The sequence below is a fragment of the Pelophylax lessonae genome, assembly GCF_965119305.1.
Source record: "Pelophylax lessonae genome assembly, chromosome: 12".
Classification (NCBI taxonomy): Eukaryota; Metazoa; Chordata; class Amphibia; order Anura; family Ranidae; genus Pelophylax; species Pelophylax lessonae.
In genome coordinates this window covers 84810309-84828873 of record NC_138779.1, presented here as the reverse complement: position 1 = coordinate 84828873, position 18565 = coordinate 84810309, and the positions used below count along the sequence as shown (strand labels likewise).

The 18565-nt window shown below is 39.6% G+C and overlaps 1 protein-coding gene across 1 annotated transcript in view; it reads right to left on the bottom strand.

Moving 5' to 3' along the window:
• CFAP74 (cilia and flagella associated protein 74) overlaps positions 1 to 18565 on the bottom strand; it is a 385998-nt gene that overhangs the window by 92230 nt on the left and 275203 nt on the right. Inside the window, exons 25-28 of the mRNA XM_082274200.1 lie at positions 12092 to 12225; positions 11410 to 11686; positions 7775 to 7918; positions 3545 to 3684 (exon numbers count right to left, since the gene is read on the bottom strand). Of these exons, the coding sequence (XP_082130326.1) occupies positions 3545 to 3684; positions 7775 to 7918; positions 11410 to 11686; positions 12092 to 12225 (695 nt within the window). The remainder of the gene's footprint in view (positions 1 to 3544; positions 3685 to 7774; positions 7919 to 11409; positions 11687 to 12091; positions 12226 to 18565) is intronic.

Genomic DNA, 18565 nt, shown 5'->3' with positions numbered 1-18565 from the left:
TTTCCCTTCACATCATATAACGGTAATATCTGTAAAATTTTGCATTGCCATTTGATTTTTGCTAATGGTCACCTTTAGTGCGTTGAGACAATGCAATTGATAAGAAAGAACAGAGTTGGAATGGAAATAAAAACTAAAATCCTTTTCTACAGGATGCTGAGTTACCCACATATTTGAAAAACAAACATTACAAGCCCAATGAGCTAAGTTTGACCATGTATGTGTGATATAAGATCTATCCAAGGTAAAATTTATTGGTTCATTGAAGCCTCCACCAACCAATATTGGTTCATTTATCAAGGAAATACGTTTCTTTAGATACATCCAAAAACTGACTTGGTTTTATTTAGAGCATTCATAGTAATGCTATGAAACTTAAAATTATTTACTAGTACAGAAACATAAATATATCTTCAATTTCCATCTATTTTATGTGCTAAAATGTTAACAATAAGATTGATTATTAAAGAGGATGGCTATATCACCTTTCTTACCTTTAGCTAGAGAAAAGACAATTTGGCCTACCCAATCACTTTTCAGCTTTTGGTTTTCATCAGTTAAGGTTTTTAAAGCATAGCACTCTCTACTTTAGACTTCCTTAAAGCTTGCAAAATCCTCTTCTTTTTAGTTGAAGAGCTCTACCTATTTATATTCTATGAAAGTACTTTAACCATAATTAATGAAAAATGAATGATTAGAGTATTTCAGTTGGCTGAATCTGTGTACAGCAATATTAAAGTAAAAAAAAAAAAAAAAAAAATCGAGGCTGAAAAACCGTTTACAAAAATATAAAGGTAATAATCCAAAAACCTATAAGAAGAAACAGTAAACAAAGCAGACAAAGTATAACAAATAGCCTGCAAAACATTTAACTGAATCTGTTTAGGACTTTTTTCCAAACTAAAATATTAATGTTAAAACATTTTAACTAAAAAAACTCCTTATATAAAAAAAAAAAATGACAGATCATATACTGTATAATAAAAAGAAAAGCGACAAACAGTATATAAATTTGGAAATAAAAAAAATTATATTAAACAGCCTACTAGAAGACGTATTTATAACTATATAACTGCTGGCAGAAGATTGCCAGGGGGAAAATAGAATCAATTCTAGTCAATCCACTAACTGACAACTGGTCACAAAGTACATTTTTGAAGACAAAGAGTCTAGCTTTGTCAGAATTCACAATCGATTTGACACCACTTTCCAAAAAAAAGACATAAGATAGAAGGATATGATAGTGAAAATTTTATATTGGCACTTACAAGGTCAGTGCAAAGCATAGAAAATGCTTTCCTTTGCTGAGACATTGCCTGATTATCTTACAGTTTTATAGGTTCTGCTTTTTGAATGTATGTAGAAAGTTAAGCTTTTCATTGTAGACAAAAAACTTAGCAATAACACCTTAAATCTGGTTGTATAGTGGTTGTAAACCCTAGTAATGAATTTTAAACTAAGCACATATATTAGTAGTGTTTACTTATCTCTCTCTAAAGCTTTAAGTGTTGTTTCTCTATGGTGCTTCATTCCTCTGTTATGATCACACAGTAAGTCACTTGTGAGAAGTTTTCCCAATACGAGATAAATTTGTGTCAGGAAGGGGAAGAGCTCAGAATGGAGGTTGTCTATTCACAACACAGTTTTACTGTATGTGAATGGGGGGTGTGTTCCTTTCCTCCAATCAGCTCTCACACAGTGAAACTGCAGCCTCTCCACCCTCTGCTCTGTGCTGAAACAGATAAGGAAAGATTTTTAATCTGATCTGCACTTCTGAAAGGGTGTAGAGAGAGGAAGACTGCAGAAAAACTAATAAAACCTATGTAGGAGGATTTATTTCATCTTTGTCTATCACCTGAGACTGTTTACTTCACTGGGTATATGTGAGGGTTTACAACCACTTGAAGTCATTTCTAGGAGGGCCAATCCAATGCCAAACATGGAGATTTTCTTAGGAAAGCCAAGCAGTTTTTTCAAAATAACTGACATTGGTGTCATGAATTAAGAAAACGTAATGCTCTCTGAAATGCCAATAAATTGTAAATCATTGCATCTAGATTTGTTTTCGAGATTCTTTAGTTCTATATCCTCATTTTTTTGCATTTGAGTCCAAAAAGTATTTAATTGACCAGAATCTACTCTGAGGCAGGAGACTTGGTCTTCTAAATTCTCCAAACAAGAACTATTAGCATTATTTATTGCTGGAAGCTCGTCTAACTAGACTGGTATTAATTCCAGGAATTTTGAAGCAGTGGCATTATTTCCTTTATCCCTTCAGAAGCAATATATTTTTTTAGTCTATAGAAGAACCTTTTCATTCACAGAAAGCAAAGTACTGCTATTAATCTCTAAACTCTGTGAAATTTGTACTTAAGATGAAAAAATTTCCCTACTTGGGTTAAAGCCTTGTTACTGTTTATAATGCTTTCTACAGTGAGGCCCTGGCATTAATGCTTAGTCACATTTGGAATTAATGTATTAGCAGAATAACAGTTAATGTAACAAATAAAATGTAAATAGGAGGATAAAACGAGTGCCTAAAAAACTAAAGCAGAAGAAAGATCTGGGCTTTGTAGTTCCGTGCCCAGATCTTGGAGGAAAGACAAAAGTTTCAGGACAAAAAGCAGACGCTGCTTGCACAGCTAGAACAGTTGGAAGCATTGAAGAAGGTCCAGGCCGAGCTGGCTCAGAAGCTAAGCAAACAGATCAGCCAGCAGAAGAACATTAAGAGCCAGCAACAGAAGCTCAAGGAGAAGAGTAGCGATATTCATGATGAGGTGGACAAGAACCAAAGGAGGGTGGCTGAGATAGAGAAAGAGCTGGAACAGCAGACTTGGGATGTGGAACCCTACAAAGCCAAGATGGAAAAAACAATATACACTATGATGCCAAGTAACAGCAGAACCAGGAACTGAGTGACAAGCTGCAGGCCATTACCAAGAAGCAGGAGCATTTTCAGATAGAATAAGGAGCTCAAGAAGGAGTTCAAGTGGATAAGAAAAGAGCTCCAATTGTCATTGCATCAAAACAAGGAGGCCAAGCAAAACTGCAAGGCCTGATTAGCCAAGTCCACAGTCTGGAGGCTTGCGTGACGTATGGGGACTAGAGCTAGGAAATACTATTTACCCCACAGGTGACCAGCAATCATGCAGATGTCAGCACTGACACCCTAGAGCTGAACAATGAGGATGACAACCCCATGAACTCCACAAGAAACAGGCTGGTCCAACGGGAACCCTCCTCCTCCGCCACCCAGACAGACCTCTTAGCCTCTACTTGCCACCCAAAAAAGTTGAAGTCTGTACTTTACACCTATCCCCACTAGTCACACACAGTCCAAGCTGGCCAGCAGCTTTGGTTTCATAGCACACTTCTCTCTGGACTCCAAAAAATTAAAAAAAAGTTGAAAAAAAAAGTAAAAAAAAAAAAAGCAACAGCAAAAAACAAAAACCAAAAAAACAAATAGAATATTTTCTAGCTCTATCAAGTATTAGTTGTGTTAGTGTATGCATGGAATATAATATAAAGACTGCTGTGTGCTTACTCTTCTTTTATGTCTTCTATCTTGGGTATCTCTGGAGTAGGAGTGTCTGCTGGTTTGAGAGATTTCTGAACCTGCTTAGGAGATACCAGCTGCTTTCGCTTGTCCTTCTTTGAAGATACATTTCTCTTTTCTTTTTTGCTCTGCAACAGATTCTTTTGAACATATGTCAGAATATCTCACACTCATATAAAAACTGTAAAAAAAATTGCAGTTATAGATAAATAGATATACACTGATATATAATCACTGCATAGCCTGCCCTTAATTCTCTCAATATTCCCCAGCTTTGGGGCTGGATTATCTTGATGTTTCATTTCCTAGGTAATTCTTTGCTCTGAATTTCAAGAAAAAAATAAATACATTTTTTTGCAATATAATATATATAGAAGTTTGTCCTTGGCTCTATTAATGTTCCCCAGCTAGAGGACTACATTATAATGATGACTAACCCTTCAGCTTTTTCTCTAAGACTCTTAATTTTGAACTTTAAGGTTTCATACACACTAAAAAGCTAAAAACTTCTTTAGAAACACTGGACAAAAAAACGCTAATGTTTTAGAGTTTGTTGCCAGTGTTTAGCAGTGTTTCGCCTTGTGCAAAAGCTACTTTTAGTAGCTGCAGCGTTAAGGAGTGGGACTTAACAACCAGTGAGTAGCTGGTTGTTAAGGAGCGGGTTGGGAAGCCGGCTGCCGTGTCCTTAACAATGGATAAGTCACAGCTGTCAGTGGGCTTTCCAGCTGACAGATGAATGTAAAAAAAGACAATAAAGGCAATACAAAAATGTAAAAAACAAAACAAAAAGTGTGGGTCTGTATGGATTTTAAGGGGAACCGCTACGCCAAAAATAAAAAAGAAAATGACTTGGGGTCTACCCCAAAATCAATGCCAGAACCTTATCCGAGCATGCAGCCTGGCATGAAAAAACAGTGTGGGCCCCCCCCCCCATAATCCATACCAGGCCCTTTGGGTTTGGTATAGATTTTAAGGGGAACCGCTATGCCAAAATTAAAAAAGAAAATTGCTTAAGGTCTCCCCCAAAATCCATGCCAGACCCTTATCCGAGCATGCAGCCTGGTAGGCCAGGAAAGGCGGGGTAATGAGCGAGTGGCCCCCCTCCTGAACCATACCAGGACACATGCCCTCAACACGAGGAAGTGGTTGGGGGCAGGTGGGGCTCTGCACCCCCAAAGCCCCTTTAACCTTGTTGATGGGGACAAGGGCCTCTTCCACACAACCCTGGCCAGTGGCAGACAGGGTCTGCGGATGAAGGTCTTATCGGAATCTGGAAGCCCTCTTTCAGAAAGGGACTTCCTGATTCCGCCCCCATGTGAATAAGTATGGGGTACATAGTACCCCTACCCATTTAACCAAACATGTTTAAAAGGTGAGCAAAGTCACAACACAAGTTTTTGACAATTCCTATATTAAAAAAATGTACCCTGGTGTAGATCCATCATCAAAAAAAAGTCTCAAGTCTCGAAAGTTCCCATTGTCTGCCTGCTCCGCCGCTATTTCTTAAGCATCGCCTTAATAACTGATGAGGAGTCGGTCTGTGACATCACTGGGTGGCCCCATCCCCTTGTGACGTCATCGGTCGTGAGCATGCTGGGTCAAATATTGTATCTGCTGCCTTTAACTGTAAGGACACTTGCCAGTCCAGGGATCCAGCAATGTTGGCAACCGAGCCAATTCTTCAAGGCATCTTAGGTAAGGGAATCCGGTAGTGAAGCCTTTGGGCTTCACATCCGGTTTCCTACTGCGCATGCACGAGTCATGCTGCACTTTTTGAATGATCCCATAGTCTTCTGGGACCTGTGTGTGTTCCAGAAAGCTGCGGGGGAGAAGGAGGAGGGGGACGGACATTGTCATAGATCACCGCAGCGGTCTGAGCAGGAAGTGGGAGTGGGTATCTGTCAAAAAATGGTACCCGCTCCCACCCAAAAAGTGCCAACTGTGGCAGAAGAGGGAGGAGCTCCGCTTTAAGAAAAAGTATATGATTTATTTATATATTTGTTTAATGATAATGTTTACAACTAAATATAACTGTTTTTTCCAGGTAAATATGAAAAATCATATTTACTACTTGCAGCCATCAGCTTTTGTCAAAAGCACTAGCTTTCTGTAAGCTCATAACAGCTGAAGTCTGTAATCACCTGAAAAGCAGGAGAGATAAGATTACAAAGACTGCTAAGGGGGCTAAAAGGAGGGATACACCTACTCCCTCTATCCAAGCAGAGGAGGTACTGTCTGATTCAAGCAGAGTATACACTGACAGTTTATCATTCGACCAGTCGGTTGAATAAAAAAAAAAAGTCAGATCCTTGCATCCACACAAGTCATTCCACGCAGCAATAACTTTTAGTTAGTGTCCTTGGTATATTGGAAGGATAGGTTCTCTCTGCTTTGTTTATAAGACTTGCAACTATTTATATTCATAAAAATGCTTTCATCTATTTAAACTCAACATTCATTTAAGTGTAAGAGTCAGAAATAGAGCTATGGCAGGTACATTATTTTTTATCCGACTATAATAAGACATTAGACTTATAAACCTAATTAGTGAAAAGGTGTCAAGCAAATCAAATTGTCTGACTCTCTGTTTTTTCTTTCTCTTTTGACATTGGTTGGTGGTTTTTGCAATGAAAAATTAGCAAAGCTGTAGCCATAAAACATCTATAAAGAACTTCTGCATTAGTCAATGTAAATTTGCTCTTTAAAAAGGCGTGGCAGGCTCCTTAAAAAAAAAAAAAATAAAATAAAAGTCATCAGCTACAAATACTGTAGCTGCTGACTTTAAATATTAGGACACTTACCTGTCCTCACCCAAGCTGATTTTTCCATCGGCTCTCGGGTGCTTCTGCCGCCATTGCTTGAATGATCACTGTGGCGAGATCCCCCGTAAGTGGGAGCAGGTACCAGTCAAAACCATGTACCCGCTTCCCCAAAGGATGCCAAATGTGGCACTGGAGGGGGGGGGCAGATAAGAGGAGCTTCTCCTTTTAGGTTAAGCTCTGCTTTATGGTCTCATGCACATCTGAGCTCAAAACACTGCTTTTAGAGGTGTTTTAGTTTTTTTTTTCTCTGTCTCTAAACACCCCTTTATGTTAGCCTATGTATTCACACACACTATAGGCATTTACTGGAGTTTGGACTGAGAATTAGTAGGTAGATTAGCGGTACTTTAACATGTAAGTGAAAGTCTGCTTTAAGTCATAAAGTCCACTTTGCTCTAAATCAGCACTAAATGCACAATTATCAACTCAAGATCTCAGGTATGCACCTTATATGAGTATCCTACCCTATTATATGTCCTTTCTTAGCCTGTGGTTAGAAAATAAAAGAGCACAGGTTGATGAGGTCTTTGCTGTGGTCTCCTGTAATATTTGTGAATTGTGCTTTATGTATATAACTGAGATCCCGACAGTGAAAACTTTTCAAATGCAATCATTTTTGTCTGTGAAAATCAAACTATTGCACTTTTGTGTTGAACACATTAGAAGTGTGCCCAGTCGCATGTGCTTTGATAACTAGGGGCCACCACACTGATTTGTAAAATAAACCACTCCCCAGAGTTAAATCCTACCCAATTGTGATCAAACTATCAGCTAAATAAAATAGAGCTCATTGGATATTGGGGTGGGCCTTAGTTCCAGAAGCAGGGGTTATCTGGAAGAAAATAAATAACTGCGTCAATGGCCAAGGCAATCAAATGAATTTGTGTTTTCATACTTTAACCTCCACAGGGAAAAAGCAAGAGATCAGATCAGTTCCTATGGTCATGAGCTGACCAAAGGCTGACCGTGGCACTTTGCTTGCCATTATCCAGCCCTTGGGGCACTATTTCTCCCATTCTTACAAGTCTCTATTCCTCCCACTGACACCAACGATGGGACATCATTTCTTCCATTGACACCAACGATTGGGCACTATTCCTCCCACAAATACGAGGCACTTATGCTCAAATTAACACAAATGATTTGGGCTTTTCCTCCTACAGACACCAGCGATGGGGCCCTAATCCTCCCATTGATAACAACAATGGGGCACTATTCCTTCCATGAACAACAATGATGGGGCATTGGTTATATCCATTGACATCGGGCCATTTTCTACTCCCACTGGAAAAAATCTGACCCTCAAGGACAGTAAACTGGCCTTTTGTTTGGAAAGACTGGAAACCCCTGGTCATGTGCACCAACAGCCCCACTGAGTATATAGGATTTGCCATACCTGGTCTTCATTTTCCACTGCCGTGGGGGATTCTTTATTAAGCAGTGCTCTGGTTTCCGCTGCCCGATGCAGCATCCTTATTGCTTCCTCTTTGATCTCCTTATCAGGAAGGGTTGGTTTAAAAGAAACCTGGATTAGGCACCTCTGGAAGAGAAACAATAAGAACTAGCTTGTATATCTAATGCCTCAACAAAAAAAAATTAAAACAAAATAAGAGCGTGTAAGGAAAAGAGTCATCTCCAAATAATCATTCACTGTGCAGTCTAAGAATAAATAAACCAAGTATGCCAGATCCAGAACACATGTTATACAGAAAATGGAAGAAAGGTCTGGATCAGAGAGAAACAATAGTAATACTGGCAAAGACAATTCTACAGAATTTTTAACCTTGAACCACAGTATATCCTACTTAAAGCGTTTGTTACCCCAACACATCATATTTCTACTATGTGCCTGTTGTACCATGTACTTGTATGAGAAGTATCCTGTTCTCTTTGTAATGCTTCCTTTGTGTGAAATCGCTGGTGTTCCTGTCAGTCCCCTTGCTTTCCTATTAAAAACTGACCACACTAAGCAAGAGAGCACACTGTGGTCAGTTCTCTAGCTATGCTAGGAACTCCGTGTGCTCTCCTCTTTTTTAAATTGAATGGTTTGTTTTACAAGGTGATCATTTACAATCGCTTTAAGTTCATAACAAAATTAGATACATTTCACTCATTGGCTCATTTGAATAATCAATCTCAATTTGATTAATCAATCTCGAATGGCACAGTGGTGTAGTGGTTAGAACTTTCGCCTAGCAGCAAAAGGGTCTGTGTGGGTTTCCCATCGGTACTCCAGTTTCCTTCCACACTCCAAAGACATGCTGGGAGGTTTAATTGGGTCCTGTCTAAAATTGGCCCTAGTAAATGTATGAATGTGAGTTAGGGACATTAGACTGTTACCTCCTTGAGGGTAGGGATTGATGTGAATGTACAATGTATATGTAAAGCGCTGCATAAACTGACAGCGCTATATAAGTAACTGAAATAAATAAATATCATTCTGATTGGTCTTTAAATTCTGAACACGTGTTTGCACAGGGAAACTGCACATGCCTATGTGTCTGCAGATTAAAAGGCAAATCCATCCAAAAAGGTTTCCTGTGTTTTAAATAGTTGACATGGAGTTGGTGGTTTGTTGATCAGGGCTTACTCAGACATGAAATATCATGAATGACATTAAATAGTCACACTTAAGAAAATCTATCATATTTGATGTAATTGCAGATATCTGTGAAATACTGTTGAAAAACTGTATGTAAAATGTTTGATTTCCCTTCATTTCCTGTACAGAATAAAATGGTTACCAGAACCAATATAGAATGTAAATTTCCCTATTCGGGACACAGTCTGTAAAGAAAGACCAGCCCCCAAACTACGTCACGTATTACGAAACATATAGGGCGTGGTCTATGACGGTGACAACATCACGCTTCTCGACTCTAATTGGAGGTTTGCTGTTTCCTTCTGAGAGGCCGGGATTTTGAAACGAACCCCGCAGGAACACCGCAGCACATTATCCTTTACACCTGTAGTCGTCAGACTTTTTGTAAGTGTAACTTATCTTTGAGCCCAATAAATGTTTTGCCTTTTAATACACTATGGGAGCGCTTTTTTTTTTTTACTTCTATGACCTATGAGCTGGATGACGGATGATCCTGCATGCAGCATTGCCTATGAATGGATGATCGGTCTGTTGCTTAATTTGACCACCTATGATTTCGTGGTCATTTTGATCTGGTAGGGGAATTACTGTACCTATATCACATAGGGTGTGAAGTCTCTTCCTGGTTTTCCAGTCAACCTCTTCCCATTTCTGTATGTGGTTCTCCTGGGAATGTTGGTGTCATTTACCATTTCTCTCCTGGATTTGACCACCCATCTATGGACTTTTTATATTAGTTTTATGGGTCACATATACCATTATATATATATATATATATATATATATATATATATATATAAAACAGACCAAAAGTTTGGACACACCTTCTCATTCAAAGAGTTTATCTTTATTTTCATGACTATGAAAATTGTAGAGTCACACTTCAAGAGGTAGTCTCCTGAAATAGTCTTCCAACAGTCTTGAAGGAGTTCCCAGAGATGCTTAGCACTTGTTGGCCCTTTTGCCTTCACTCTGCGGTCCAGCTCACCCCAAACCATCTCGATTGGGTTCAGGTCCGGTGAATGTGGAGGCCAGGTCATCTGGCGCAGCACCCCATCACTCTCCTTCTTGGTCAAATAGCCCTTACACAGCCTGGAGGTGTGTTTGGGGTCATTGTCCTGTTGAAAAATAAATGATGGTCCAACTAAACGCAAACCAGATGGAATAGCATGGTTAGAACTTTCGCCTAGCAGCAAACCAGATGGAATAGCATGCCGCTGCAAGATGCTGTGGTAGCCATGCTTGTTCAGTATGCCTTCAATTTTGAATAATTCCCAAACAGTGTCACCAGCAAAGCACCCCCACACCATCACACCTCCTCCTCCATGCTTCACGGTGGGAACCAGGCATGTAGAGTCCATCCGTTCACCTTTTCTGCGTCGCACAAAGACACGGTGGTTTGAACCAAAGATCTCAAATTTGGACTCATCAGACCAAAGCACAGATTTCCACTGGTCTAATGTCCATTTCTTGTGTTCTTTAGCCCAAACAAGTCTCTTCTGCTTGTTGCCTTTCTTTAGCAGTGGTTTCCTAGCAGATATTCTACCATGAAGGCCTGATTCACACAGTCTCCTCTTAACAGTTGTTCTAGAGATGTGTCTGCTGCTAGAACTCCGTGCGCCATTGACCTGGTCTCTAATCTGAGCTGCTGTTAACCTGCGATTTCTGAGGCTGGTGACTCGTATGAACTTATCCTCTGCAGCAGAGGTAACTCTTGGTCTTCCTTTCCTGGGGCAGTCCGCATGTGAGCCAGTTTCTTTGTAGCGCTTGATGGTTTTTGTGACTGCACTTAGGGACACTTTCAAAGTTTTCCCAATTTTTCGGACTGACTGACCTTCATTTCTTAATGATTTCGTAATGATGGCCACTCGTTTTCCTGTACTTAGCTGCTTTTTTCTTGCCATAATACAAATTCTAACAGTCTATTCAATAGGACTATCAGCTGTTTATCCACCTGACTTCTGCACAACACAACTGATGGTCCCAACCCCATTTGTAAGGCAAGAAATCACTTTTATTAAACCTGACAGGGCACACCTGTGAAGTGAAAACCATTTCAGGTGACTACCTCTTGAAGTGTGACTCTACAATTTTCATAGTCATGAAAATAAAGAAAACTCTTTGAATGAGAAGGTGTGTACTGTATATATATATAATTTATTCGTTGGTTCTATCATCTGTGATCAGCGCTGCACTATTTGTCTGTTATTTTTATTTGGAAGCTTGTATCATTATTCCAAGTGCCAGCAGCATTCCTCATAGCACAGTGTTTTAATTTGTTTTGTAAAGAAACCTGAAAGGTGATTATTACTTACTCTATCCATAACTAAAAAAAAAAAAAACTTTGCATACACTTTTACATAATATTCTTTACTTTTGCCAAATATTATATTAAATAACTTTTACCTTAAATGTAAATGTTACCTTACCTTGCCTGGCAAAACAGAGCCAACCGATGGTGATATAGTGACAGCTGAATCATCAGGTACCATAAATTGAAATGATGTAGGTCCCACAGGTGCAATCTCTCCTTTGCCAATCCTTGGTACTGGATGAGTGAATTCATTGCAGCTAATGTGGGAATTGATGACATACAAGGTGGCAATAGAGACATCATTTAAGGCTGTTCCCGGAAATTGGACCAAGGAATGAGACAGTTCCAAAGGCGGGTGGACCCCAATGGCTTTACAGGAAACCTTAAATTGTCTGAATGAACAGAAGACAAGTAACTTAATAAACAATGGTGCATGTGAATAATAATGTCCACAAACATTAAAAAGAAAGAGTCCTAAATGGGTTTAAGAGCTTACTTTTTTCCCAATTGTAGGGAGAGAATAATAAAAATAACAGAGTGAAGTTCACATAGCAAAGCAATAATCGTGTATTTAATAAGACTAAGTGAATAGTTGTAACTTTATGGACATAATCATTTTGAGACAGAGATTTGAACTGGTAGAAGCAAAGAGCAGGAAAGAATGACTTATGGAACATCAATTTAGATATACATTTTGCCATTGTTATAGAATAGATAGGGACAAAGTGCTTTTTCATTTTCAGAACTTTTATTGTCTAATCTACAACTAATGGTCAGGAAAACAAATCTTTTCTCACCTATTGATAGCCGATTTGCATGTCAGGTCAAAGCTGTATTCTTCGGCTTTTGGGGCTCTGAATATGATATCCAGTGTCAATGTCTCCAAGGGAAGCAGAGTTCCGAAACCATCATTGGGTTGAATGTCTACATACTGTAATTCAAAAGTCAGATTGCTTGTTAGACATGAGAGCTATATATTTAGTCACAAACAAGGAATACATTTCTGCACCTAACTTAAAGTAGATTATATAATATGATTATTAACCACTTGCCGACCAGTCACGTTGAAAGTCACGGCAAAGTGGTTAGTTATCGTCCAGCGACGTAGACCTACCCTTGTGGGCGGCGCGCGCGCGCCGCCGGAGGCTCGCTCCCGCTGTATTCAGTCACAGCAGGAGTCGGGCCAGGGGAGGAGCGGCGGTTATCACCGCCGCTGTTCCCCGAACGTCGGGGAATCGAGTGTGGAGATCCGCCCGCTTGTGTAAACAAAGCGGGCGGATCTCCTAAGTGACAGGCAGGGTCAGATTGCAGGGTTCAGCATAGCTGAACCTGCGATCTGTCCCTGTGTCACTCAGTCACCTCCCCCCATACACGTTAGTAAGCACCAGGCATACATTAACCCCTTGATCACCAATAAAAATTAACACTTTCCCTGCCAGTGTCATTTTTACAGTAACAGTGCATATGTATAGCACTGATTACTGTAGTAATCTCACTGGTACCCCCAAAAGTGTCAAAAATGTCAGTCAAGGGTCCGATCTGTCTGCCGCAATGTCACAGTCCCGCAAAAAAAAATCGCAGATCGCCCCCATTACTTGTTAAAAAAAAAACACCAAAAATGACAGAAATCTTTCCTTTAGTTAGTAAACGCAATAACTTTTGCGCAAACCAATCAAAATGCACTTATTGTGATTTTTTTCACCAAACATAGGTAGCAGAAAACAAATTGGCCAAAAATTTAAAAAAATTTTGATTTTTAATTATTTTTTGGGGTAATTTCATATTAAAAAAATGTGAAAAATATTGTTATTTTTTCAAAATGTACGCTATTTTTTTGTTTATAGCGCAAAAAGTAAAAATCGCACAGGTGATCAAATACCACCAAAAGAAAGCTGTGTTCGTGTGGAAAAAAGGACGTAAATTTCGTTTGGGTACGGCGTTGCATGACCGCGCAATTGTCAGTTAAATTTGCACAGCGCCGAATCGCAAAAAGTGGGCCTGGACGTAAGACAGCAAAATCCTCCGGTGGTAAAGTGGTTAATGAGCTGCTTAGAGCTGCTAGACATTCCTGAACTTTTTTTTTTTTTAACTCTTTTTTCTTATCTTTTTTGATCTGCTGTTCATGATATTGGATATCTTTATTCTAGTGTATGTCATCATTAAGGTTATGCACAGTGAGCTTAACCAATTTTAGCTTACCAAGTGGTACAGGAGTTTTGTTCTGTCATAATTGTGTTTTTTTCTTTTTTTTGTCCTGGTGGGAGCCAATTTGAGGATTGGACTTTTGTTTTTCTTGCCACAATTCTGGATTTGGGTGACCAAGTATTGGACACTACACTGATTGTCGTTGAATATGCTTTAGTAGTGTTATGGGCTTACTTTGCAATTTGCACCCTCATTGTACCGCATGTATTAGTTTGGTATATACTGTATAAAGGTTCTGTTATATTCTCTTGGCATATACAGGGGTTAAGTGATGCTACTAAACTACAGGCTGTTTTTGCCTGCAGGAGACTCATCTCTGTATAGATACACTACATTACTTGAAGTGTGTCCAGTATTGCACACAATATCATTCAATACATACCTCATATTCTAGGGTGTATCAATCTTGATAACTAATAATGTGGAAAATACCTGCAGGCAAGGCCAAGCTGGATAACTTGGGGCGCTATGTATTTTTATATTGTGTGCATTAAAATCAACGATGTATTAAAGCTAATGTTTACGTTCCTCCTCCGTATTCCTCAGGAGTCCTTCAATATTTTCTGCAGGTTTTGATAGATAAACCAGATATTCCTATTGTGGTCATGGTGGATTTTAACAATTATTTAAATCCTGTGTACCAATAAGAACAATGTGGTTGACCACCCTACTGTTAACCCCCCTACTCCCTTTGCACGTTTTCTTGAAGAAATAGGCCTAATTGACATTTAGCGGGTAAAGAACCTGAAGGACAAATGTTTTTCATGTTTTTCTTAGATGCATATGTCTTTGTCGAGAATTGACTTAGCGTTGGGTAACACTTTAATTCTACCATGCTTGCTAATCCCCTATCCTGCTAGGGGTAGAGAACATTGCCTGTTAGTTCTTACTTCACTTTTACAGTCTCTATTCCCGAAAGGATATTGTAAAATTAACCCTTATTGGTTAACTATCTTAGACCCCCCCGGATAGTATTTCTCAAGCACTATTTTTTAAAATAATTATTAGGCCCTCTGCACAAATATTTGTATTCTAGGACTCATTGGAGACACATTTTAACTGATTACCTCCCGCGTCCTTGTAAAATGACGGAAGAGAAGGAACCCTATTGTTCTGGGAGGACGTCATATGATCTGTCACCCACTGCATCACCACAGCAGATGACTGATCAATGTACCGGCCCACTGCTGGTAACATGCCATCGCTGTGACCAATAACAGAAGACCACATGACAGTTGTAAACAATGAATGGCTTCCTTTCATGCCATTCATTGTATACAATTGTGTTGCTAATTCTGATTGGTCACAGTGATCACATGGTACAGACAGGGCCAATCACAGACCATTTGTAGCATCACAGGGCCAATCACAGCTAATCACAACAATACACAGGGTCTACACTGTCATTCAGTAAAAATATGTGAAATTCAATCAAGTATAAAAAAAAAAAAAAAATCCTGATCAACTTCCCAGAGCGGTACACTGTTAATATGGTAACACTGTATTGCTCTGGTCACTGTATGTAAAAAAAAAAAAAAAAAAAAAAGGAAGACCAAATATTTAAAAAATGTAAAAATTGTATATATATATATATCTATATATATATATATACACAGTATCTCACAGAAGTGAGTACACCCCTCACACTTTTGTAAATATTTTATTATATCTTTTCATGTGACAACACTGAAGAAATTACACTTTGCTACAATGTAGAGTAGTGAGTGTATAGCTTGTATAACAGTGTAAATTTGCTGTCCCCTCAAAATAACTCAACACACAGCCATTAATGTCTAAACCATTGGCAACAAAAGTGAGCACTGCCTTAACCCTCTTGGGCATGGAGTTCATCAGAGCTTCACAGGTTGCCACTGGAGTCCTCTTCCACTCCTCCATGGTGACATTACAGAGCTGGTGGATGTTAGAGACCTTGAGCTTCCGTTTGAGGATGCCCCACAGATGCTCAAAAGGGTTTCGGTCTGGAGACACGCTTGGCCAGTCCATCACCTTTACCCTCAGCTTCTTTAGCAAGGCAGTGGTCATTTTGGGAGTTGTATTTATGGTCGTTATCATGTTGGAATACTGTCCTGCGGCCCAGTTTCTGAAGGGAGGGGATCATGCTCTGCTTCAGTATGTCACAGTACATGTTGGCGTTCATGGTTCCCTCAATGAACTGTAGCTCCCCAGTGCCAGCAGCACTCATGCAGCCCCAGACGATGACACTCCCACCACCATGCTTGACTGTAAGCAAGACACACTTGTCTTTGTACTCCTTACCTGGATGCTGCCACACATGCTTGACACCATCTGAACCAAATAAGTTTATCTTGGTCTCATCAGACCACAGGACATGGTGCCAGTAATCCATGTCCTTAGTCTACTTGTCTTCAGCAAACTGTTTGCAGGCCTTCTTGTGCATCATCTTTAGAAGAGGCCACGCAGACCAATTTTATGCAGTGTGTGGCATATAGTCTGAGCACTGACAGGCTGACCGCCCCACCTTTTCAACCTCTGCAGCAATGCTGGCAGCACTCATATGTCCATTTCCCAAACACAACCTCTGGATATAACACTGAGCACATGCACTCAACTTTTTTGTCAACCATGGTGAGGCCTGTTCTGAGTGGAACCTGTCCTGTTAAACTGCTGTATGGTCTTGGCCACTGTGCTGAAGCGCAGTTTCAGGGTCTTGGCAATCTTCTTATAGTCTAGGCCATATTTATGTAGAGCAACAATTGCCATGAGATGCCATGTTGAACTTCCAGTGACGAGTATGAGAGAGTGAGAGTGATAACACCAAATTTAACACACCTGCTCCCCATTTACACCTGAGACCTTGTAACACTAACGAGTCACATGACACCGAGCACAGAAAATGGCTAATTGGGCCCAATTTGGACATTTTGACTTAGGGGTGTACTCACTTTTGTTGCCAGCAGTTTAGACATTAATGGCTGTGTGTTGAGTTATTTTGAGGAGACAGCAAATTTGTACTGTTATACAAGCTGTACACTCACTACTTTACATTGTAGCAAAGTGTCATTTCTTCAGTGTTGTCACATGAAAAAATATAATAAAATAATTACAAAAATGTGAGGGGTGTACTCACTTCTGTGAGATATTGTATATATATATATATATATATTTTTTTTTTTTATTTATTTATTTATTTTACATACTGTCACTAGTCAGTGTCCTTGGTCACCGCCACACCAGTACTGCACTGGTAACAGTATTTAAAATAAATAAAAGTGAAAAAAAATTATTAAAATTATTTTAAAAAAATTATTTTTCTGCAACAACTTTATTTTGAGCAGGGAGAATGTAAGGGTTATCTTCTAGCAACAATTGCAAAAGCCCAAAGACCTTTAAGCTATATAGGGGTAATAAAATATGATATAGGTAAGAGGATAACTACCCCTGAGGACATTATATATATATACTCCAGTGTGTTCACACAGATTTGGATAGTAGAAAGGAAGGGCATGAAATCTGGACAATTCACCACTGAAGAAAAAGCCGCTCCAGGTGAGCACATTAGCCATCCATCCATCCATCCACAGCATAGTCAGGTTTTAGGTGAAGGTGCTAGCACTGCTTGCCTGCAGACATAAAATCAAAAGAAATTTGGAATTCGCTGCAACACTACACTTTTATTGATTCTCTTACAAAAGAAATTACAGACAGTGCTGAGTACAGGTTATACTCATAACGGTGCCAAATACGTCAATTTTTACTGTACTCCCACTGTCTGTAATGTCCTTTGCATGAAGGATCAATAAAGGTGAAGTGTTGCAGCGAATTCTGGATTGCTTTCGATAGGGTATGAAATGTCTGAACTACAACAATTTTTAGAAAACTTTAAACTTTATCAGAGCATCATTTCTCTCTGTTAGACTCTCTTCTCGGAGGAGCTGCAGAAAGTGGTCGCTAGTATTACTAATAATAAGGCCCCAGGAGCCGATGGGCTGCCTAGGGAGATATACAAAAGGTATGGGGGAACTCTGTTGCCTGAGCTTTTGGCCATGATCAATTAAGTATTTGAAGTTGGTTTATTACTGCATTCTATGAACAAAGCCTTGATAGTTGCAGTGTTAAAACCAGAAAAAAATTTTTTACTTACGGTTGATGTGAAAATTTTAGCTAAAGTATTAGCCAACCGGTTGCCTAAGCTTATTAGAAAACTGATCCATTCAGATCAATCTGGTTTTATACCGAATAGATCCTTGGCTTCCAATATTCGACACTTGTTTCTTCATTTGCAAACTCCAGACATTAATTTGGGCAACAGAGCAATTCTTCCCTTAGATGCCATCAAGGCTTTAGATTAGATAGTATAGAATGGAACTTCCTTTGGCAGATATGGGTAATCATTTTATAAATTATAAAAATAAATGATATGAATAAAAGAGCGGCTCTGGGCTCCAGAGGCAGCAGCTCTGACTTTGCACAAGCTCTTCTTTTGTAAGTGAGATTTTAATTATCAATAAATACTGTTACCTTTGTTTACTACACTATGGAGGTTGCACTTGTGTTTTCTCTTTTATGTTTGAATATTCCCAGGATGTTGCTAGAACATTGCTAAGAGAGACCTAGTCATTACTGCTCACCTCCACCATCACAGGAGCAAGCTTTTAAACACTGAGCTCGGAGCTACTGCATCAGGGAAGAAAAAGAGCATGTGAGGGGTGTTGAATCAGAGAAAAAAACTCACTCCTATGATGGTGGAGGTGAAACAGTATGAATTGGGCCTATGCATGTCCAAGCAAAGTTTTCCTGGGAGTTTTCCAGTCAGACTTTATGAGGTTTGTAAATGGCCTACACCTATAGCAAGGGCATTATTCAACTTTAGTCAGGGCTGCACAGTTTGTGTTTATCTACAAACACCTCTTAACCTCCCTGGCGGTGATCCCGAGCGTGACTCGGGGTTGATTTTTTCTATCAGGAGCGGTAACCCCGAGTCACGCTCGGGGTAGATGTGCAGAGAGCGCAGCGGTGTCTCTTACCTTCTCCTGGCGATCCAGCGATGTCTCATTGCTGTGACCGCCAGCCGAGAGTCCCGCCGC